This window comes from Nansenia antarctica (genome assembly GCF_963989245.1).
Source record: "Nansenia antarctica genome assembly, chromosome: 1".
Lineage (NCBI taxonomy): Eukaryota > Metazoa > Chordata > Actinopteri > Argentiniformes > Microstomatidae > Nansenia > Nansenia antarctica.
In genome coordinates, this window is record NC_137674.1 from 94,409,553 (window position 1) to 94,433,133 (window position 23,581).

Sequence of the window (23,581 nt, forward strand, 5' to 3'; positions counted from 1 at the left end):
GAAAACCTAAATAGCTTTATGATGCTAAGGAAATGGTTGCTAGGTGTGTAACTGTGTGTTACAAAACAAAACAAAAAAATAATTCTGGGGATGTAGTCATGGTGGGGCCTTGGGGTTATATTTGCTTCTATTAATCAAGGTGCTCTTTATTGGTTCTACATTGAAACAAGTGGCCACACAAGCCTCGTTGAGTCAGAGGAGTCTCACATCAGTCTCACTGGTACATCAGATCAGTGTAAATAATGGCTTCCCTCATCAGGGCAGAGTGTTGTGTTTTATATGCCTCAAACCCTGTTTCTGACATCACTTCACCCTAAACCAGGGATGTTGATGATATTGTTGTTTTAAGGACTAAATCATCTTTTTTTTGCACTGTGGTTTTGTGCAACGCTGGCACAGGACTTTGGAAATACTTCTTTAATGACCTGGCAAGGGTTGTAAAGTGCATTAAATATTCAACTGCAAAACGACATATGCTGTTGCTGGTATGGGCTCTTACAGGAAGATATAGGAGCCATGGTTTTCATTATTAAGTGGTTTCTAAACTCGGGCCTACTGTTTCCTGATCTCCATGTATGTTCCCTGTGTTGCAGTGCCTTTGCTCTCGCGAATTCTGCCCTCAGATGCGTGTAAAATTTACAAACAGGGAATCAACATCAGGTAAGCCAAATCAAGCAGTGCTTTATTATGCCGTAGGCGTAGAGGGTCATATCAAATCAAATCAAATCAAATTTTATTTGTATAGCGCATATCATATATGACTGTTATATATTCACTAAGACCAGGGTCTCACTAAGTTATGAACTTAAACAATCGTAAGAGGTCAATGTACAAACATTGATACAAGTCATTCTTGTTACTCATGAACAAACTTGATGAATTATCCACCTCTTTCTATACTGGACCAGTGTTTCCCACAGGATGTTGTGACACTGTGGTGGGTGGACCTTGGATCCTTTAAAGTCTTTCGTCAAGGGGGCGGGCGGGCGGGCGGGCGTTGCTCGTGTAAAAATTATGTTGTGCACATGTAAAAATGTACATGTAAAAATATGTTAGGTTTGTTATGCGACTATGGAGAGACAAATTAGGTAGGTAATTAATGGAAAACACTAGTCACCATAGTGATGCCCTCATCTTCAGAGTTAATATGTTAAAAAGAGCATTATGGTAAAAAAAAAAAAAAGAAAGAAAAAGCCTCATAATAAAAGTCAATGATCCTTGAAAAGAGTCTTTTATTGAAGCACTTCTTACTTTTAGGGGCCTTCTCTGTAGATTGTCCCTGGCCTCGTATACACCCTGTCCCCTCAGAGCTTATAGGCTATAGCTACAAGCACAGGAGGGCTAACGACAAGTGTGATTAACTAGAGTGTGAAATCGCTGCTTGGATTACTCCGATGGTGTAGCAGCACAGCATCTGTTTGCCGTCTCTCCAAATAAACCCTTTTAGGTGGAGATTACCAGCACACCTACCCAGTAGCTACCCTCCACCATTATAATTGGCCCCCAGTTGCAGTCTTTGCACTTTCAATTAGCAAGACAACTGTTCACCAGTTTGATTGTACGGTATGACTGCTCTTTGAAGTATTTACCGACAGGTTAATGTATTCTGTGCTGCAGGCAGACAGCGCTTCACAAGCCCCATGTTCAACGAGCAGCGAAGTTGAGGCGGTGTGTTCTTCTTCAAATACCAAAACACAACTCTAGCATACTCTTGACACACTGAGAGAAATGAAAGAGTTGTTTGAGATGTTGTGGGGTTACCTGTCTCACAAACTGAGCACCCCCCCACCCCAACCCACCCAATTGTTCTCACTTTTCAGACATCTGAGGTACTCTATATATGTTTGGTGGTGGGGGTTAGGTTATCATCTGCTTTTTTCTGAGGGTCAGAGCTGTCTTAGTTCACAATGGGTTTCACAATGTGTCTATTAGTTATTGTAGAGATGGTGCTGAGAAGGCGACTATTGGCATAACTTAATAACTTGGAATTGACATTCCAAAGGTAGACAGTGTCAGCTCAGTCACGTCTGCCATGCTCTCCTCTCTGTGTCTGTTCTCAGCACAAAGTTCAGATATTCTCTTTGTTGTTAAATTTCATTCCATGGTTGGTCTCCCATAGCAACAGTAAACGCAAAAGCCAACACAGTTTTTCCCGAAAGGTTCATTTTTTTACTGTTTTGTATAAGTTAGCTTTACCCTTTGCTGTGTTGCTTGGTAACAGGGATGTGTCCATGTGCTTGTACACTCTTTTCTTTTTCTCTCTCTCTCACTGCAGACTGGACACCACCCTGATAGACTTCACAGATATGAAGTGCCAGCGTGGCGACCTCAGCTTCATCTTCAATGGTGACGCCATCCCTTCAGAGTCCTTTGTGGTGCTGGACAATGAACAGAAAGTGTACCAGCGGATACACCATGAGGTTAGATACACACACACACACACACACACACACACACACACACACTTTAGGGCTAGCGTGTGTCTCCATACTGCTATCTTCTGAGCTGCGTTGTTATTTAGGAGCTGTTAACCTCAAAAAGCCTTGTGCCTCGGGATATATGATTTTGCAAGACGGCGGTTGTAAGAACAAGGTTAAACAGCGGACATTGGAGACAATAAATCGACAGACTGGCAGAGGGTGAGAACGACTCTCCACTGAGCAGAATGACCGCCAACTCATTCGAATGCCACTCAACAACAAATACAAATAATAAAAAATAAAAAAAACAACCATAGGAGTGACCTACAAAATGAATGAAAAGTGACCTACAAAATGAATGGCAAACGGAAGCTGTGCACGGCAAGGACGGTTCGAAGCAGGTTCCTAGGGGCAGGGCTGAAGTCGTGCAAAAGCTAGAAAAAAAGCCCTTCATCAATGAGAAGCAAAGAGGAGCCAGGCTGAGGTTTGCAAAAGACCATAAAGATTGGACCATAGACGACTAGAAGATGGTCATCTCCTCTGATGAGTAAAAGTTTGCCCAACACCTGGTCGTCTAATGGTTGGACGGAGACCTGGAGAGGCCTACAAGCCACAGTGTCTTGTACCCACTATGACATTTGTTTGAGGATCGGTGATGATCTGGGGGTGCTTCAGCAAGGCTGGAATCTGTCAGATTTGTCTTTGTGAAGGACATATGATTCAAGGTTGTCCTGGAAGAAAACTTGCTTCCTTCTACTCTGGTAATGTTGCCCAACTCTGAGAATTGGTTTTCCAGCAAGACAATGCTCCATGCCACACAGCCAGGTCAATCAAGGTGTGGATGGAGGACCACCAGATCAGGACCCTGCCAGGCCAGCCCAAACTCCCGACCTGAACCCCATTTAAAACCTCTGGAATGGGATCAAGAGGAAGATGGACGGTCACAAGCCCTCAAACAAAGCTGAGCTGCTTGAATTTGTTGTGCCAGGAGTGACATACATACGTATGACATAAGTCACCCAACAGCAATGTGAAAAACTGGTGGAGAGCATGCCAAGACACATGAGAGTTGTGATTGATCATGGTTATTCCACCGATTTCTAAACTCTTTCTAAGTTAAAACATGTAGGGCCGGTTTCACAGACAAGGCTTAAGCCTAGTCCTGGACTAAATCACACTTTCAATGTAAAATCTCCATTGAAGATCCTTTTTAGTCCAGGATTAGGCTTAAGCCTTGTCTGTGAAACTGGCCCGTAGTATTATGTTTTTTTTTAAATGAATATGAACTTTTTTTCTTTCCTTTGCATTATTCGAGATCTGAAAACACTGCATCATTTTTGTCATTTTGACCAGTTGTCATTTTCTGCAAATACATGCTCTAAATGCCAATATATTTTATTTGGGAGAAATGTTATCAGTAGTTTGTAGAATACAACAAACATTTTCATTTCACTCAAACACATATACTAAAACGTATACTAAACGCTATAAATAGTAACACCAGAGAAACTGATAATTTTGCAGTGGTCTCTTAATTCTTTCCAGAGCTGTATATATATATACACACACACACACACACACACACACACACACACACACACACAGGTGTGTGGCCCTGTGTCTGTACGAGGTGTTGGATACCGTTACCTGCTTATTAATGCTGTGTCTTGTGTTCCAGGAGTCTGAGATGGAAACGGAGGAAGAGGTGGACATCCTGATGAGCAGTGATGTTTATTCAGCCACCCTGTCCACCAAGTCCATCAGCTTCTCCCGGGCCCAGACGGGCTGGCTGTTCAGAGAGGACAAGACGGTGGGTTTGGATTCACTCTCTGTATCAGCCTCTGTGTCTATCTCTCTTTCTCTCTCTCTCTCTCTCTCTCTCTCTCTCTCTCTCTCTCTGTGTCTCTGTCTCTGTCTCTCTCTCTCTGTATCAGGCTCTGTGTCTATCTCTCTTTCTCTCTCTCACTCTCTTTCTCTGTCTCTTCTCTCTCTCTCTCTCTCTCTCTCTCTCTCTGTGTCTCTGTCTCTCTCTCTCTGTATCAGGCTCTGTGTCTATCTCTCTTTCTCTCACTCTCTCTCTCTCTCTCTCTCTCTCTCTCTCTCTCTGTGTCTCTGTCTCTCTCTCTCTGTATCAGGCTCTGTGTCTATCTCTCTTTCTCTCTCTCACTCTCTTTCTCTCTCTCACTCTCTTTCTCTGTCTCTTCTCTCTCTCTCTCTCTCTCTCTCTCTCTCTCTCTGTGTCTCTCTCTCTCTCTGTATCAGGCTCTATCTCTCTTTCTCTCTCTCACTCTCTTTCTCTCTCTCACTCTCTTTCTCTGTCTCTTCTCTCTCTCTCTCTCTGTCTCTGTCTCTCTCTCTCTCTGTGTGTCTCTGTCTCTCTCATTTCTGTCTGGAAACATGACCTCTGCCAATCTACAGAATCACAGTCATCGTCGTTGTCCCCCCCCTCCCCCCCCCCCCGCCGGTCTGGCAGAAAGAAACATATTGTTATTCAAGTCATTGCAATACCGCACAAGTAATGTCCATGTTCTATTTCATATTTCCTGCATTGTATCTCACAAAAACAAAAGTTCAAAGGCAACATAGCGCAGAGTCCTCTGATAATCCCCCGAGAGAGCCACAGGTGATAGTCTGGACGGAAAGCACACAAACTGTGAGGGGCGGGGCGGGGGGGGGGGGTGTATGAGGGACTATTGCTGTCTGTCTCCTATGTCCTTTGAGGTTGTATTAAAGGGAAATTGGTGACTTTATGGGGGGCTTGTTTGTTGTTGTTTGTTCGTTCCAGGAGCGTGTGGGAAATTTCCTGGCGGATTTCTACTCCGTCAACGGGCTGGTGCTGGAGTCACGGAAGCGGCGGGAGCACCTGAGCGAGGAGGACATCTTGAGGAACAAAGCCATCATGGAGAGCCTGAGCAAAGGAGGGAACCTCATAGAGCAGAACTTTGAGGTGAGCTCAGCTCCACTATGGGGTTCTTTCTCAGTCATATTGTGACGTTAGAATTATAAGGTTCTATCTCCATTTTTGTCAAAATTGAGTTTTTTTGCCCCGCGGTGGCGTAGCGGTCTAAGCACTAGCCACTAGTGCAAGCTGCCCACCGGGGACTGGGATCGAATCCCGGTCTCGCCAGACCCGGATATGGCCGAGGCACACAGGGAGCGGCATATTGAGCGGCCGCTCCAGAGGGCGGTATAGGACTATTTCCGGACAAGGATCCGTCGCGCAACAGCGCCCCCGGGGTGCCGGAATAACGGTGCTGGGCTCGAGGAGCCAGTCAGCTAGTCTGCCTGGCGATCTCCTCTGGGGCTGCCGGCCACGGGGTCGTGCGGCGGATCCTACGCAATAGGCAGGGGATAATTGGATGCTAGGTTGGGTTCAATTGGATACCAAATTGGGTGAAAAAGGGATAAAATCTGGAGAAAAAAAAATGGAAAGAAAATATGGAAAAAAAATAGTTTTTTTTACATAATACGATCCATTAGGTGTTTATTAATGCCTCTGTGGTGTTATTTTTAAAATGTTGACATTTTTGAGTTAGTAATTCATAAAATACAAAGGTTCCATCTCACAAAACATAATGGAATGTACTGTAAAAACATTGACGCTCAATATCTCTGAACTACCCTAAACGGAGATAGAACCTTATGATTCTAAGCTCACGATCTGCAACCACGAGACATGGATCGAACTCTTTATACCATGTTGAACCTGACAGTTAATTTGTAGCCTTTGTTGATAGGCTTAATGCTTGCTGGACCCCTAGGGCTAAGGTTCTTTGTATTGGCCTGTGTATTCAGTAATGGCTCCACTGAGCTGGGGGCCCTCTGTTGGAGCTCTTAGCTATGACCCTGGAGCTGGAGCTCCATGCTGGGGGCCTAACTGTTATCTACAGCCTAGAAGCCGCACCTGTAGTGGACATGAGAAGGCCCCGGAGGACGGGTAAGGCGTCCTGTTTGCTTGTTAAAGGTCCTGTTTGGTTATCTGCAGTGTGACCGCAGTCCTGAAACGCTCCTCTCCCGCTGGACCCTCGGGGTAGGCCCCTCTCAGAACCCAAACCCCACTGCACCCCCCTCTGATACCCCTCTGATATCACCTGTAGGGTCCCTCCTCACTTCCCTCAGTCACCCAAAGACATGCCAGTCCCATATGGACCACATGAGAGAATCATTATGTTGATGCTCTTTTGATTGCATGGGTTTTTGGAAAAATACTTCATTGTAGTCATATTTGATTTTGACATACCATTGAATGAGAACCGCCCGTGCTCTGTCCCCCCTGTTTGTGGAATAGAACCCTCACTCCCCCCCTCCCAGCCTTATGCATGAATCTCCAGCACAGCACCTCCATCTATTGGCCAAAGGTTAGAACCGCATCTCTCACACGCAGGGCAACACGCTCTCACTATCTGTGTCCCTCTAGTTGGTTCTAGAGTTTGCTTTCGGAGCCTCTGTCAAAGCACGTTGCATAAAACCACCATACAGGGAAGTCACGGCCTCACAATTGCTCAATGGATGTGTTTTGGCTGTTCAATTGTTCTTCATAGTCCTGTCCTGAACTGGGTTTTGTGTTGTTGTTGTGTGGGTTGTTTTTGTGGATGCGCCCTGTGGTCCATTTTTTTGTTGTTGTTGTAGTTTACAAACTGTTATTTTAGACCTAGTATTATAGTGGATAGTAAGTATCATTGTATTATTTCTCTTGTCAATTGGAAAATGTTTTTCGAAAAGTAGGTTAGGGGGGAAAACAGGCCTAGGCGTGTGATGTCCCGCTGTTTACCCCGGTCTGCGAAAAGCATAGCGGGTCAGTGCGGCGCCTGCGGACACAGAGAGCGGGGGTTTAAAGCAGGGCTCTGCACTATTGATTGGGTGGATGAAGGCTTAAAACCCCCTGGTGCCACAGAGTGACTGGGTAAGGCCGTACAGACGGAGTGGCATACCAGGAGATCACGGGCCGGAGGTTGTGTGTATACTGCCCCCGTCACAACAGCGGGGTGCCTGCGGAATGAGGGCGCAAGAGACAACGCCCCATAAATCCCACAGCAAAAACACCAAAACAAATGTGACGCACAGGTTATGGGGCTCATACGGAAAGTAAAGACATTCCATGCTGTGGTTTGGATTAAAGGGAACCTCATGTTGGAATGATATGACAGCTGCCGTCTGATGACATTTTGTCTGATGTCTGATGGCATTTGGTCTGTTTTCAAATAGACAATAATACAATATGTGCGTGTGTGTGTGTGTGTGCGCGCATGTGTTCTGTAGTGCCCTGGTGAGGGGCCAGGTGTGTTGGCCTATATGTGTGTTGGCCTATATGGGCTCTAATTTGCTTCTGGTAAAGAGAAATGCGCAACACTAAAACCTCCAGCAAATATTGTGTTGTTATTTCAGTGTCACCGCAATGTGCGTACAACAAAGCACCAATAGAGGCAGGGGCGTAAATCGTGACGTTAGAATTATAAGGTTCTATCTCCATTTTTGTCAAAAATTGAGTTTTCTACATAATCTGATCCATTAGGCGTTTATTAATGCCTGTGTGGTGTTATTTTAAAAAATTTGACATTTTTGAGTTAGTAATTCATAAAATACAAAGGTTCTATCTCACAAAACATAATGGAATGTAAAAACTTTGCCCTAAACGGAGATAGAACCTTATCATTCTAAGCTCACGAAATGGAAAGTATTGGTGGACTTCTCAAGGGGAGTAGGCAAATAGAACGTGGTATATTAGATTGTATCAAAAATAGGAAGAATGAGACAAAATAGGAAGAATGACAATATTTTTTTTTCAATACAAAATAGTCTGTTTAATAATGAAAAGAAACATAGAGACAGATGATAAAAGATTGTCAAACGAATTGACGTTTTACCCAAGTCTTCTGGCTATGAGCTATGTGTGTCAGGGACACTAAACCAAACTACTGTGTTGCCTTCTTTTCTTCCATCCCAGATAGTGTTGAATGTTTGGTTTCCACACACACACACACACCATGTCCTCTCCTACACACCGCTCTCGCCAGCAAATTGTAGCCCTATTTGTTTGCGGCCATCATTTGATGTCCTGAGATATGATACCATAAGGTCAAGGCTACGGACGCTGTTTAGGAAGAGTGTGATGTGAGTTAACGGGAGGGCAGAGTCCATGCTTTATTGAAATAACTGTCTTTTTACGGTCAGAATTTCTTCTATTGTCTTTACATTCCTGCAGCTTGATGCCAGCATAATCTTATATATAGGCCTAATCATTTAGTTATTTGACTACTCTTGTTGTTGATATAGCAGGCCATATTCCATCTAAGCTTTAGTGATGCACTGGGGCCCCCTAGTGACACAAATGCTGTTGTGCACCCTACAGCTCGTTTACATCAGATGAATACAGGCAGAAGTTATTAAACTGACAATTTAGTAGGATCAAGTCATGTTTTGTTTTTCCTACATAGTCCTTTCTGAGGTTAACTCTGACTTTTTTGTTTTCTATGATTTCTCAGTGTGCTGTGTCTGATCTTTACTCTGGTGTTTGCATTCCCAGTGTGCTGTTTGTTACAGTGGGGTGGAAAAATGTGGGCACACCTGGTTTAAATGTCTATTACAATTAATCGTAAAAGTGATTGAAAGCAAACCTGAACACTAAATGCTACAAAGTGACATGACATCTTTCTGAATTCTGCAAAAAAAATCGCAAAACAAGAATTGAAAGCCTCTTACCTGGCTACAGGAAGCGTTTGCAAGCTGTTATAGTTGCCAGAGGAGGAGTTACAAAGTACTAGCTGACAGGGTTCCCTAACTTTTGCACAAGGCCTTTTTCCTTGTTTTGTTATTTTGAAACCGTAAAAAGTTAAAAATACCATTTATAGGTTAGGTTTGCTTCCTTTCACTTAGATATTAATTATAAAAGGCATTTTGACTAGGGGTGCCCACATTTTTTGCACCCCACTGTATGTCTGACTCTGTCCCTTTGTTTTGTCTGCGGCCTCTCCTTCTCTTTCTCTCTCTCTCTCTCTCTCTCTCTCTCTCTCTCTCTCTCTCTCTCTCTCTCTCTCTCTCTCTCTCTCTCTCTCTCTCTAGCCTCAGAGGAGACAGTCACTAACTGCCCCTTCTCCCAACACTATCTCATGGGAGGAATACATCAATGCTGAGAACGGAAAGTATGTGTTATTATCACTGAAGTCTATGACCACCTTCTCATGAGTACACCGCACTTTAAATTCAGTTTTAATTTCACAAGTGCACTCTTCATCGTAACACTCAAACATTCGCTCACGTAGGCGAATGGAAGACTGATATTTCACTTATGTTGTTGAAAAGTAGATGAACTGTTTAGGGTCTAATCCTCTTGCCTTATAATTTAAAGCAGTCCTTCGTAGAGGAATACGGTACACTCTTCCATTGATATTATACCACCAACTACAGAACCGTTATCCAAGTGTTGCCGTGTTACAGCAATGTTCCACACTGTGTGAACAATAATGATACTACTGTAGATTCAAAGGGAACTGTAGCTGCCGTACACACCAAGACTGTTGTAGATTCCCCATCATCCTCTCACTGTCCTGTCTCCTAGATGATTTAGAAATCTCAAAAATACATTGTTCACCATCTTTTTTTCTGACATGCATCGTCTTTTTTCCCTTCTCCCTCAGAGCGCCTCATCTGGGAAGAGAGCTGGTATGCAAAGAGAGTAAGAAGAACTTCAAAGCGACCGTAGCCATGAGTCAAGACTTCCCTCTGGGCATTGAGTCGTAAGTCTGGTCTCTTCATCTAGAAAGTCTAGACCGTAGCAGCAGCCGAGCACTGTAGCATGTTGACGCTGATGCAATTCATTCTGTTGGTTTCATTCGTGAAGATCAGAGATCCTCTTTGTGGTTGTTTTCCAGGTTATTAAACGTACTGGAGGTGATCGCACCCTTCAAGCACTTCAATAAACTCCGGGAGTTCGTGCAAATGAAACTCCCCCCTGGTTTCCCTGTCAAACTTGGTAAGCAGATTTCATTTGGAATATTATCTTATATATCTTCGCAGGGTTATTCAAGTGTAATTGTGATCGCTACTGAGGATAATGTCACTGCTTGACTTGATGCCTTCTGACTGGTCCAGTCAATGCGATATTCCCTGATGTCATGTTTATTTTGGGCATTAATCCCCACAGACATCCCCGTCTTTCCAACAATCACGGCCACAGTGACTTTTCAAGAATTCCGCTACGACGAGTTCGAAGAGTCCATTTTCACCATCCCCAACGAGTACAAAGAGGACCCCGGCCGCTTCCCCGACCTTTAACCTCTTAGGCTTGGACACCTGAGGGGGGGCTGACCATCTCACCCACAAAAGGGCATTGAAATTACATTGAGTGGGATCAGGAGAGAAAACAATGATTTTTGTTTTTATGTGTGAGATTCAGTTAAAAGATGATGTATGTATGTAATGTTTCTAAAGGGATTATGATGAACTGACCTGTAGTGAAGCACTGAATTTACTGTGTGGGATGGATGTTGAGATGAATAGATACTGTTCCACTGTTTTGTTAACATGAACTATCCTGAGTTTGGAGTAGCTTCACTGAACTTCAGGCACTGTTTAGATGCACTACAGCCAGTTAGGACTCGCCTGAGGTGGCTTGCACAGCAAAGGAGGGAGGACCTACTGTGCCGGTCGATATTCAAAACACTTTTGTACTGCATCTGAAACACATCCTTATGGAAGCAATGACAGAAATGCTAGGAATTTTAATTACACCAGAGCAACGTTGTCTTATCCTATTGACTGGCAGCAAGTGTGGCATTATAAGTTATTATTATGTATAAGCCTTGTTTTTTTTCATATTCTACCTTTGTAAACTGAGAGTAAATGAACCAGGTGGTGTACATTTTGTTTCAGAGAGCAAGTTATCTGTAGATGTTTAGGAGTGAATGAATAAACAATGAAGTACAATGTAAATGCCATTTTTACAGGTTACAAAAAAACAGGCCTTTCTCTTCCCCAAGGTGTAAATACCTCTGTTTTAATTTTACATTCATGTTTGTCTTTTAATTTCTCTTGTTTAATTACCTGTGTGTTCATGGGAGTAGATGTCCTCTCTGACCCCGAAAAGTTGCAGAAGGTTTTTATGTAGTGTCAACGTGAGTTCATCCGAAAGGTGATTGGTTTGTGGGGACAGTTGATATTTTTGTACATACAGTATTGTGTTTGTTAAAATTCTCCTCTCATCCCAATTGTTTTATTTTTCTTTGCACACACTATAGGCTGGCCCTTGTTACTTTCTCCCAACAGACCTACTGTATACAACCAACAGTGAGCCCCACTGGGAAGGGTACAGACTACTGTGTCCTTTAATGTTAGTGAAGGACTGACAAGTGGTAGAATAGAGTTGCGGAGAGTATAACACACATATAATTGGGATCTTAGGAGTCCTTTAAGTTAATGAGTGGTAGTCAAGAAGGGATCCACATATTGTGCTCACAATAATTGGAACTAAAGACAGAGATACTGGGCTAAAACAATTATTCTTTAGTTCCTCAAACAAGGTCATACCCAATAATAACCATCTCCATAAGGTAAGCTATGCCTAGCCTCACAGATGAACTAGGACTTGCCTGATTTGGTGCTCGTTTATGGTGCTGTGTATGTCAAGACTCTGCTACAACATTCATCATGATGGAAAGATGTTTCTTTCTTTGGACTAATTCTACCCACATTGAGCTGTGGACTAGACATACTGTGGCCAAGTTATAATACACTTTTCTGTCATGCTTCCGTGCCTCACTACTGGTTAGTGTAGGTCATGAAAGTGTGCTCCCTCACATTCTGTTGTGTTTTCATCCTCCTCTTCACTGCTTTAGTTGCCTGGACCTGGTGTATACACTTTTAAGTATTCATGCATATAAATGCTAGTTGTACAGCAAGAAACCTTGTATAAGCCTGCCACACTATTTTCATATAAAAATGTACTGAATAAAGTCCACATATCTAAAATAACTGTTTACTTTATCATGGATGTCCCAATACTGCACTACTCTGACAACTACTGAAACGGTGATACAATAGAACAGTACATCACACAGCCAGTCAAGCCAGACCAAGTTTTAACCAAGTTTTATTATAGACTTTCCAATGTAAAACAGTTCGCAGACAGTACAGGGGGTTCCCAATAAACAAACACTCATTCCAATCAAATCTACAGTATATATTGTCATGGTGGAAGAGAAGTGGCTACAATTACAACAGTATCGAGTGCTCAAGAGAGCAATTTATCAGGGCTGAAAGAAGAGCTGCACGGCAACAAAAACAAAATGGTACAGGGTGTAAAATGATTAACAGTCTGAATATGCAAGGGACCAAATCCTGTCATGTAAAAGGTTTACATATATTCATTTCAGCGAGTCATTAACAATAGAACAATTAACAACAGAACAATTCCTCTACTTTCAAAATGAGTAAAATACTTGACGACAAAAATAGAAACTGCTTTGAAAACATGTCACATTCAATCAATCAGGCCCTTCAACTTAAAGTACAGCAATGTGAAAATTTAAAAACATTTTTTATTGTTATTCTATGTGGAAGTTTTAATTTTATTACAAAAATGATCAGGGACAGACTTCCTACACATGCTCACTGGTCACTCTGTCCACTACAGAAATAAACTGGCTATTCCAAACAGAACAACATTTTCTCCTAACCCACCTAGAGAGAGAAATGGAGAGTATCTAAAATGCAAAAACTGCACCCCGACTACAAATGCCCTGCAAGTATTTGTTTAAGAGATCAGGCCCATAATAGTGTTGCATTTAACTAAAGAAGAGTAGGGAAGAGAGCTGGTGGAGGTTTTGAGTGATCCCTATTGTCAGGAGGTGGGGTTTCTTTGGGCGTGCTCAGTCGCTCATCTCCATATCCTCTTGATGGTGGTCGTCTCCGTTCTGTTTGGACTTCTTCGCGCCCTCTACCACAGGCTTCTCCGGGGACTCCTCAACATCCGGGGACTCCTCACCCTCCTGGGCCTTTGGGGATGAGGCAGAGTCAGAGTCACTCTTCCTACCTCCTTCTTCTTCTTCCTCCTCCTCCTCTTCCTCCTCCTCCTCCTCCCCCTCCTCCTCCTCCACCTCTTCCTCCTTTCCACTATCATAACCCTGCTCCTCCTCATCATAGTTCCTCGTCACCTGTGAGAGTAGAGAGGACAGGCTTCAGTTGAGCAATTCAAATAATCAAGTAGTACATGAGATTGATCATAAGAGAGAAATAAACATTCTGATTTGATTAGTAATGTACGATGAGTTTAGAATGTGTTCTGCATGCTTGAGGGACATTCAGTAGTTCCTCCTTCAGACCTTAACGTCTCCTTTCTCGCTGTCAGATTTGCGGTCCCGGTCACGTTCCTTTTCTTTCTCTTTCTCCTTCTCCTTCTCCTTGTCCTTGTCCTTGCTCTTCTTCTTCTTGCTGGAGGAGCGCTCCCTTTCTTCTCTACTGCGGTCCCTGACCTCTTTCCGCTCTCGCTCTCTGCCCCGATCCTTCTCTCGCTCCTTGTCCCTCTTTTTTTCTTTCTTGTGCCTGTGGGGACCGTGTAGAATGTTCAGTATAGAGGCCTATGGTTTTAAATACAGAAAGGTGCCCATACATAATAACAATCAGTTAGCCATTTAATAATCACGGCTAAATACACACAAACTAACACTTTTTGTGTTGTCTCCTTCATCAGTGACAGATTCGGGGGACTGAACCACACTCACCGCCTTGGGGAAGGGGACCTGGACATTTTCCTCTTTGGGGACTTCTTTGGTGACCTAGATGCACTGCGGCTTCGCCTGCGTCTCCTGTTCAAGACAAGAAAATCAACACTGATGATCAGACTCCATTACAATTCCCTTCATTCAACCGCTCCTGTTATGGAATCCACACTCACCGACTGATGCTTCGAGACCTCCTGGCACTGCTGTAGCTCTTGGGAGGGGTCTTAGAGCGTTTCTTTGACTTCTCTTCCTTCCTCCTATCCCTGTAAGAGGCACAGAAAACATCAGAGCAATCGACAATTAAAAAGCCATTTCAAAGTGGACCTCTGTATGTCCCAGTGTAGGTACAACAAAACAGATCCAACACCAACCTGGATTTACTGCGTCTGCCCCTGTCTCTGGAGTGAGACCTCTTCCTCCGGGGACTCTTGGACTTCCTCCTGCTCCTCGAGTTGGACCTCCGCCGAGATCTGCTACTTGATCGCCTGCCACCAGGACGAACACTTTTAACCTGAGATCTGAGAATGTTCCTTTCAACTACTAGGCTCAGATTAACAATGGAAAGCTTCACCGTGGTGTGCTGATGCTCAACTCAGGGTTCATACGGAGGTCACATGACTAAACTTTAAGCACATTAGGCACCTTGTGTGACAACTATATATACATCATGAATATGCCTATGGGTTAGGGTTAACTGATGAAAACACATTTCCTTAATGACTTTATTCATCAGTGATCTGTTAGCAGCAGCTCACCTGTGTCGTGAGCGTGACCTGGATCTCCTCCGTCTTGATTTGGACCTGGAGCGGGAATGTTTGCGCTTGTCCTCTTTCTTATCTGCAAGGTCATTCACAAGGTCAAGTTACTCAAACTAAAAAGACTCAATCTGTCAAACACAGACAGCTCAGTATACATAATTAAGCAATAAGGCACGAGATGGCCATGGTATATAACCCTTAGCTGTTGTATACTTAAGACAAATGTACTGTCGCTTTGGATAAAGGCATCTGCTAAATGTCTAAAATGTAAATGTATACTCACAATATACCACTGCCTCAAGTGCCTTAATTACATTTAATCAAATGTTTTATTTATCAAATGTTTAAATGAATGCTGTTTCCATCTGCACAAAACCTAGCAAGCCAAGTTAGTTGGCTAGTCCTCTGAATGAATATGTTTTCAAATGAGAAAAGAAGAAGATGCTAATACCAGAATTCTACTTAGGTAGACAGGTTAGCATATAGCCACTGATCGCACCCTATGAGTTGACTTAGCAGTGTAATGTCATGAGAACTCACTTCCTGGCTCGATAGCTGCAGATATGAGTGACTGGGCTTCTCTGACCCTCTTCATGGCCTCCTCGATCTCCTTATTGGAGGCGTCAGCCTTCATACCCGCATTCATGTTCATCCCATGAGCCATTGGATTCATCCTGTAACAGCAAAAACTCAATTATAGGCTAAACCTATAATGATACATTGAACTGCGGGAATGTAATATGAATGACAGTCCAAGCCTTAGGAATAAGTCCACACACAAAATAATGTTTAATCTTGAACAGCACCAGCAATCACCGGTTGATATGGGCTTAATGCAAATCTTAAAACTGGGTAGAATTAGAGGGAAACTTACTTAGTAGGATCCATAGATGACATAAGCTTCAGGAAATCAGCAGAGAGGGCCTGAGGGAGAGAAGTACAAGAGCTTATCAATGGAAATGCACTGAGGATAAAATTCAAATAAATGGTAATGAAAGAGGCATTGTGACTAATTAAGCAATATCACACGAGAGGGAGTGCTGTTTTACTGAATATCAGCACGGCTGTGATTTGGTCGTAGGTACGAGGCCGCAGAACAAGTACCGAAGACAATCACAGCTGTGCTGATATTCAGTATAACAGCACTCCCTCTCGTGTGATATTGCTTTTATACAACAGTTCTACAGCGCCATTTATTAGTTAACAGTAATAAGTGACAACAGATTATGATTTGTTTGTTTATTTAATCATTTATTTTGGCTCCGTCAACAAAAAATAGTTTTGCAACTGGACCTGAACACAAACATCTGCAGGCTAGCTACTTTGTATTAACGGTCATTTCGGAGTAATACATATAGTTAAAAGTCCCAGTGCTGTTATACTGTATATCATCACTCATGGAATGCCTCTTGTCCAATCAAATTACTTGGTTGGAACTAACTGTTGTATAATAGAATGTAACAGTGTCAAACCTGAGGGTTCATGTTGTGCCCGGACATTCCCATAGCAGCCATTTGTTCCATGTTGGGACCTCCGAGGACCGACATAGGTACGCCTCCCATCTGCAAGAACAAGACGTCAAACTGACACGCATTTCATCACAAGACAACATCTAACTATAGTGGGAACAATGTTTCCCCTTGATTATTTTTAAGGAATGGCACATAAACATATCATAGATCCTTACTGATCCCATAGGATTTGGTGTTGGGAGAAGGCCTCCCCCAGGCATCATCCCTGCCACGGCATTCGCTGGAGCCAGCAGTGACAAAGCTTTAGACTCGTCAGGAATAACTCCTGGAGAAAGACAACACAGAATCAGTGCTTGTCTTGGGCGACATCCACCACACTCAAAACAGACTCACAGACGAGCCTCCTCAGTCTAACTACTCTTACCACAACAGATATGTAGCAAGAAATACATTCCATTTTTGTGTTTTGTCTGAAATGTTGGGTCCCTCACTTTAAAAAAAAATTATGACTGCAGAATACTACTACGATAAAAAGTCACAATACACACTGTGGTCAACACTGCCAAGATGTTATCACCTGTACTTGTTTTTTAAGTCATGAACCAAACGTAAGCAAGCACAGCCGGTTGTCCAGTGGGATGTGCTCTCAAGTTTCAATAGATGTTTTATGAACAAGCGACTCGTGCCGGCTGCTTCGCTACAAAGCACACAAAAACATCAAGATACACAAAACAAAGTTCATGATTTTGGCAGTCAACAGTTCATTATTTTTTTGCTCAACACTTACCATTACAATACAAAACAGAAAAGGCCAACCAAATTCTGTTTTCTGGGCTTTTGCTGGTGGCTACTTTGTTCACAAGAGCCCACAACACTTGACTGGCAACTGTGTTCACCAAGTGCAGTGTTGTACAGTTCTTTCTTAACTTGCCACTAACAGAAAGAACCCAATAGGTTTTCTCCATAAATGGCTATTGCCAGCTAAAGCCCAGATAGAATGGTTAACTATGTGCCCAATGCTGAAGAGAAAATAAACAAAACAGTGAAATAAAAGGGAAAAGTCTTATGGGATGATCCATGGGTGTGCAATCTGAAATTAAGCTAATTTCAAATCAAAACAACTTTTCTTCACAGAGAGACACACAACAGAAAGGACACTTGAGAGAGAAACAGGATAAGCTGCAGAAGACAAAACTGTTGGTGGCATTTTCAGCAGGGCCTGGTATATAGGGCTGGCTGAACCAGGAAAAAGAACTGTAAAACACAACAACAAAAAGAAAGACCACCGTTAAACGTGTGACTTACTGAACCCTTTCAGAGTCATGTGGAGAGGATCAATAGAAAGCATTTCACTGCAACATCAAGCAGAGTCTAACTTCTAACTGCAGCGTTAGTGGACATATTTGCGGATGGAGATGCACATATATGGGGTATTACGGGACAATTATTCATATTGGGAGGGTTATGGCCAAAACAAAAACAGTTAAGAGTGTGAAATTGTCATCCTAATCATAACCAAAATGGTGTGTTCACAGAGGTTAAGCCTCCTCACAGTGGCTGGAAGAGGCCAAATGTACATTACGCTGCACAAATCTACTCTAGCATGCATAATGCTGATCAGTTAATTTACCTTGCATGCATTTTTTCCTGTTTATTAGATGCAAGGCTACTACTGATTGAGGCCTTCATCGTATTTTGATCATATCACAATCTGAAGTTTTCAGATTTGAGGGAGAAGTCCTAAAAGCCCTCCATTTACACGGCCAATGTATCATTGAATGGTTACCCTCATAATGAAAAGATGCCTTGGACAGAGGAAAAAAAAGAGAGTTAATCTTGACAGCAGAAAAACATTGGGGAGGTGTTCGCGAGCCTGATTAGCCATTAATTTGTCTAATCTCCTGGTGGCATTGGCAGCAGTGGACCACTTTCAGGCAGCAAGGAGGGGGGGCTCTGCAAATGCCTTGTCCACTACGAAAACCACAAATGACACAGAGAACAGTGTAAAAAATAGGCTAGAGTGAAAAATCACGATCACACATGTATATTCCCCCTCTACCCCCTATAATTAATAATAATTTTGCCATTTAGCAGACGCTTTTAATCCAAAGCGATTTACAATTACGAATTACAGGGACATTCCCCCTGGAGTAACTGAGGGCTAAGTGCCTTACTCAAGGGCACACTAGTAGTGGTGTGGTTTCAGGCGGGATTTGAACTCACAACCTTCCGATCACAAGTCCAACTCACTATCCACTAGACCACCACTACCCCCTGTGTTGCCATCATCTGAAAAGCCTTGGGTAGTATTCACTCTTACTTTTGCACAGGCCAACAACTTCGGTCTATAAAAACGGCAACGGATTTGAACATACAAACATGATGTTTGTTGCCTTGTGTTATTTGTCACATTTTGTGTTTTGAAAGAGGTAGAAACAGGACACAAAGAACCAACCTTCAGCGAATGGGACGACGATCAGGGCTCTGTCCACGAAGACGGTGTTGGTCAGGTGCTGGGACACTCCGACCGACTCAGACTCAAGGAACTTTACAAAACAGACACGTGAAGTCACAGGCAAGGGAGATTCACTGGAAAAAAATACAAATATGTTGTGCAAGAAATACAAACAAAGGTTCTCGACATGCCTAGAAGATCTAGTGAAGATTTGTATTTTGTGAGTAGTACCTTCCTGAAAGTAAGGTGGCTAACTACATTCATACTCACTTATATACTCATCTATACGAGTCTCTTACAATTGGCCAGGGAGCAATTGAGACAAAACTGAATCTATTGGGGGCAATCTTCTCGTCTTTGCCTCGAGAACGTCAGAGAGAGGATCAAGATGTCTCACATTTCCTACCTTAACTGCAGTGCAGCCAGAAGTAATTCGACAGGTGAAAAACAGTAGAGCACAGAACACAGAAATTAGCTCCTGGTAGCAGACAGGCCCTGCATCAAGGCCAACTAGCTAGCTACTTTGGCAACAGGCTGAGATGCAGATGTTATAAAGAATAAAACTAACATTAAGCTACTAGCTAGCCAACTAACCTAGAAAACGACTGTTTTGTTGAACAGCTAGTGGAGGCAATCATTAGAAGGTTTCAGTCATCCTTGCTCAACATGGATAGCTAGCTGTTAGCTACCCAGCTAGGCGCGAGCTCCTTTATCTCTAGCTAGCTACAACAGCCAATGGCGGCGCGCGAGCGCAAAACTCGTGCAAGCAAAGCACGTTAGCCTAGCCTGCGCCATTACTCACAGGCCAACCGCCGAAAGTATGACCAAACGGTGGCAAAATACAATGGAATATCTCGATATTAATAAAATTAATACATATATGAAATACTCACTCTGGCGGAAATAACTTTAGTTCTTCGATATTTCCAAGGAATCCGAACAGAGTTCTCATCTGATCGGAGGTGGTGCTCGGAGAGACATTGGTCACTTGAACAACGTTCGTCATTTTCCCCACGGCTAACGTTAAATTCTTGGCAATTTGGAAGCACACAGGAGTCAAGATAGGTGTAACGCCAAAATTATCTAAACAACTTTAAACACATGTGTTGTGCTACGCGAACACGAAAAGCGTACTCATTTTCACTAAAGTTGTGCTAGCCAGCTAATTCCTCGCTACACCACCGCCATTTGCAGCCAGAACAACGCTGGTGAATCACGTGACCGTGTTGTGGGCGTGGCCGGGATGACGTAGATCTAGGATGACGTAGTTAGTTCTGGGGTATGATCATTTCTGTTTCCCTAATATTATTGTTCACCCCATCAAAACGCCACGATCATTTATTTGGAGTGAAAACAGACTCATAGGTACAGCAAGATAGTAACAATTATTTCCCTTGAAATTAAAAATAAAAATGAAAGCACCAACACACCAAACCACTGAAGAAGAGCGAACACAGACGAGCAGAGAACCCAATTTGAAACGACCCCGGAACTGATGTTTTTAGTGGTATGGCCAAGCAAAGCGTCTGATATAACCATGGTGCTAATGTTGCCAGTGCTAATGTTTTTCTTATTTCAAGTCGACTAGGTTTTTGGAATAAGTTGCTGTCCTCACATTGTTTATGAGGCATTTATTTGTTTAAAAAAAAAAAACTGTTGCTTACTATCGGCATCTTTAGCAGCGAGCACGCGTCAATCTCTGCATCCACTCAGCTGCTTGTCACACAACTCGCTCTGCAAGTCGAGCAACTTCTCAAACATCCAATCGGTGAGTTTGACATGTGCTCTCTACATGTTTGGTTTATGCTCTTATCGTTGTTGTTTTTGTTTTTTACTTTATTGCATGGTGCAATTGCTGGGAAACCCGTCTATCTAGCAAAGGTGGCGCAAAATGTGCACAGAATTTCAAAACCATGCATGTGTTCATTCAAGTGAGACGATCCAGGGTTGATTGATGACGACACTGATTGCACGAAACTGCAGACCAAGCGCTAGCTTTACTATTCCTCTGTATGGTGTTACTAAAATTGCACTGACATAATGTCTATCATTTCTCTTCATAGGACACGTTCTACTCAATCTCAACCCTAGTTTTGGTGTTGATAAGGCTTGCAAATGAATGACTTCATCCTGAAACCAGAAGGACACAGGATGCACTCAGGATTCACCTTCACATTGTCCCATTGTCGTCAAAAACAGGATATCTGAGCTTGTTATGTGGGAGCTATGGGTATCCTGAGAATTATAGTCAACAGTGTGGGTAGGATGAGTACTTTCAGGTCCTATCAGATTGTGCTCCTTCTTGCAGCTGCGTTGGCTGTTGTAGCCTTCTACTACTTTGGTTCGGAAAGGCAGAATTTCTCCAGTACCACTAGGCGCATCAAGCAGACTCAGGCCAGCCACAACGCCAACAGGAATGATGCTGACCTCTCCTTGGACACCAGACTGTTGCCCCCGGAGGGACGAGAGGAGGAGGAGGAGCAGGTGGAGGATGGCAGGGCCAGGAGGGTAGACAGTGGGGCGGAGGGCGATCAGCACTACCATGCTCTCATGATGTTTACCAAGGTGGACAAGAGCCGGAGCCTGCAGGAGAAGTTTCGTGTCGCCATGTTGTCCATGGTAAAACATGCCCAATTCCTAGAAGGGGAGATACTGGTCCTCCATTTTGTGACTGACGAGGGCAGCCGAGAGCTGGGAGAGAGGATGCTCCTCGAACTGCTCCTGGATGCATCTTTTCAGTATGAGGTAAATCCTAGATTACCACACTCAGTAAATTTGTATGCTTGCATTGCCCCATTGAGGCATTCCAGCTATAGGCTATAAGCCATAAGGCCTATTAGGCTAGAAGATGTTAAGAACAGACATATGCCTAATCCCTAAGGACAAAAACACACATCTTGCGCCAACCTCGCGTGAACCTCAGCGGCGCGTGTGAGTTTAATTTCATTAATACCATCATACCAGCATACATTACAGTTTCAATGTCTACATCTGTAAATATGTCAAAAAATTTTTAAATCAACACTTCCACTATCTGTTTGTTTTTTTTACTTCGTTTTTTATTGAACAAATAACAGCACAAACACATTACCTCACTTGACAGCACATCAGAATCAACATATACCAGAGAATATACAGTATATCAACATAAACAAAACACATCATCAAATATTGGACTGTACACATCGAGTTGAAAATCAAAACAAGGAAAGGGATAAACAAATAATACCACAAGCAATAAGAATAATACCACTAGTACAACACAGGGTTTGGGATGCTTCTCAGATGAAAAACACAGGCTATCGTTAGGGGTGACCACCTTTGTTGAAAGAGGTCTGCCCTTAACTGTAGTTGGGCAGTCAGAGCCTCCATCCCATATACCTCTCTTAATTTTTGTTTCCATTGTGCCAATGTAGGTGGTTGTGGTTTCATCCAATTCAATGTTATCATTTTCCTAGCAGTCATCATGCAACAGATACATCTGGTTCCTAGTACATTATGTCCTCTGCAACCAGATCAAGTATAAAGTGACTACGGTTGAATGGTAGGTAAATTCCCAGAATTCTATCGCCCCAATTACCTCCTGTCAGAAGGAGACCAGCTTTGGGCAGTCCCAGAATATGTGTGAGTGATCACCAATCAAACCGCACCCCCTCCAGCAATACATCCCCGTGGGGGTATCTACAAATTTGGAGACCTCCAAAGGTGTCCTAAAGAACTGTGTCTTCCAATCAAACTCCTTCCACATACTGTTTATACCTTAGTGACATCCGGTGCATAATGTGTCCCATTCCCCATCTTCAATTATAAGATTTAACTCCAACTCCCATTTGTTTTTGATATGAAAGGTGTTGTCTAGTAAATCCCTTAGTAGATTCCTATAAATATGGGAAACATGGTTCTTAGTGGGTATCTGGTGCCTAATTATATTGATACAATTTGTTTCAATGTTTGTTTTTTTACTGTGGAAAGTGACATTTTTAAATTATGTTCCAATCTCTATGATTCGTGATGTAATGTCTTATCTGGAAATACCTAAACATGTCACACGATGGTCATAGAAACATCTCCTGAAGATAGGAAAATGGCTGAAAAGTGTTATCACAAAATACATGGTCAATCATCTTTAGACCTCTGTCTGTCCACTTCTTAAAGTTGAGGGGAGGATTTCCAGCAATTTGCATAGCTCGAGAGAGGGCAACTGTCCCCCTGAATCTCTTTTGAACCGTCGACCACACCTTTGAGGTGTGTTTCACCCATATGTTTTGGATTCTCACTTTCTTTTGAGACAGTTGGCTCATGAAACCTTTATCCACTTTGGTTATTCCTAGTAGTGAGCTCTGCTCTATACTAACCCATCCTGTCTCTATGTCATTGCGAATCCAGGCTACCACAGCTGTTAAGCCTAGTACACACATAAAGATAATCTGGCCAATTTTGGCCCGATTTCCCCCCTTCCGACCAAGGACAGCAAACGCCTGATTATCGGATGGCTCTAAAGATTATCCTACAAGATTATCCTGTGGTGTGAGGTGTGTTAAGAGTCAATTTCTCCCGACAATCTGCTCGGAAAATGGTCTGGGCCGACGAACGTAAATATTAAACGTGTTCAATATTTACGATCAAAAGTCCTCTTGTGTGTGGGTGAAACTGACAACTCGCGAGTCCGATTGTGACGTGGAATGGAATGTAGCCAATCAAGAAGCGAGCTGACTGACGTGTCTTCTTCTTTTCGTTCTTCGGCACACATACAACCCCCAGG

At 43.0% G+C, this 23,581-nt stretch overlaps 3 protein-coding genes across 5 annotated transcripts in view; 2 read left to right on the forward strand and 1 right to left on the reverse strand.

Moving 5' to 3' along the window:
• Positions 1-11,609, forward strand: part of LOC308158357 (ankyrin repeat domain-containing protein 13C-like) — a 42,923-nt gene extending 31,314 nt beyond the window's left edge. Inside the window, exons 6-13 of the mRNA XM_080531947.1 lie at positions 594-660; positions 2,276-2,420; positions 4,099-4,230; positions 5,206-5,367; positions 9,480-9,559; positions 10,055-10,153; positions 10,289-10,389; positions 10,561-11,609. Coding sequence (XP_080388073.1) covers positions 594-660; positions 2,276-2,420; positions 4,099-4,230; positions 5,206-5,367; positions 9,480-9,559; positions 10,055-10,153; positions 10,289-10,389; positions 10,561-10,691 — 917 coding nt within the window. The 3' untranslated portion in view covers positions 10,692-11,609. The remainder of the gene's footprint in view (positions 1-593; positions 661-2,275; positions 2,421-4,098; positions 4,231-5,205; positions 5,368-9,479; positions 9,560-10,054; positions 10,154-10,288; positions 10,390-10,560) is intronic.
• An 879-nt stretch (positions 11,610-12,488) lies between these two features.
• LOC308173331 (uncharacterized protein) lies at positions 12,489-20,003 on the reverse strand. Of its 3 annotated transcripts, none has more exons than XM_080548340.1 (12): positions 19,713-20,003; positions 18,820-18,953; positions 16,580-16,689; positions 16,365-16,454; positions 15,767-15,816; positions 15,433-15,566; positions 14,890-14,971; positions 14,506-14,607; positions 14,308-14,397; positions 14,135-14,218; positions 13,736-13,955; positions 12,489-13,567 (listed from the first exon to the last, which is right to left on the reverse strand). In XM_080548340.1, exons 1-12 carry the CDS (start codon positions 19,823-19,825, stop codon positions 13,283-13,285), a joined length of 1,494 nt encoding a protein of 497 aa, XP_080404466.1. In that variant the 5' UTR covers positions 19,826-20,003; the 3' UTR covers positions 12,489-13,282. The 3 variants fall into 3 exon arrangements, with proteins under 3 accessions (XP_080404466.1, XP_080404465.1, XP_080404467.1); XM_080548339.1 differs by having other exon boundaries at positions 14,506-14,619; XM_080548341.1 differs by lacking the exon at positions 19,713-20,003 and adding an exon at positions 19,090-19,217 and having other exon boundaries at positions 14,506-14,619.
• Positions 20,004-21,045: 1,042 nt separating this feature from the next.
• The window catches only part of xxylt1 (xyloside xylosyltransferase 1), a gene marked incomplete at its 5' end in the record, with an annotated part of 36,325 nt that continues 33,789 nt past the window's right edge, over positions 21,046-23,581 (forward strand). The window contains one exon of the mRNA XM_080540871.1: positions 21,046-21,564. Coding sequence (XP_080396997.1) covers positions 21,046-21,564 — 519 coding nt within the window. The remainder of the gene's footprint in view (positions 21,565-23,581) is intronic.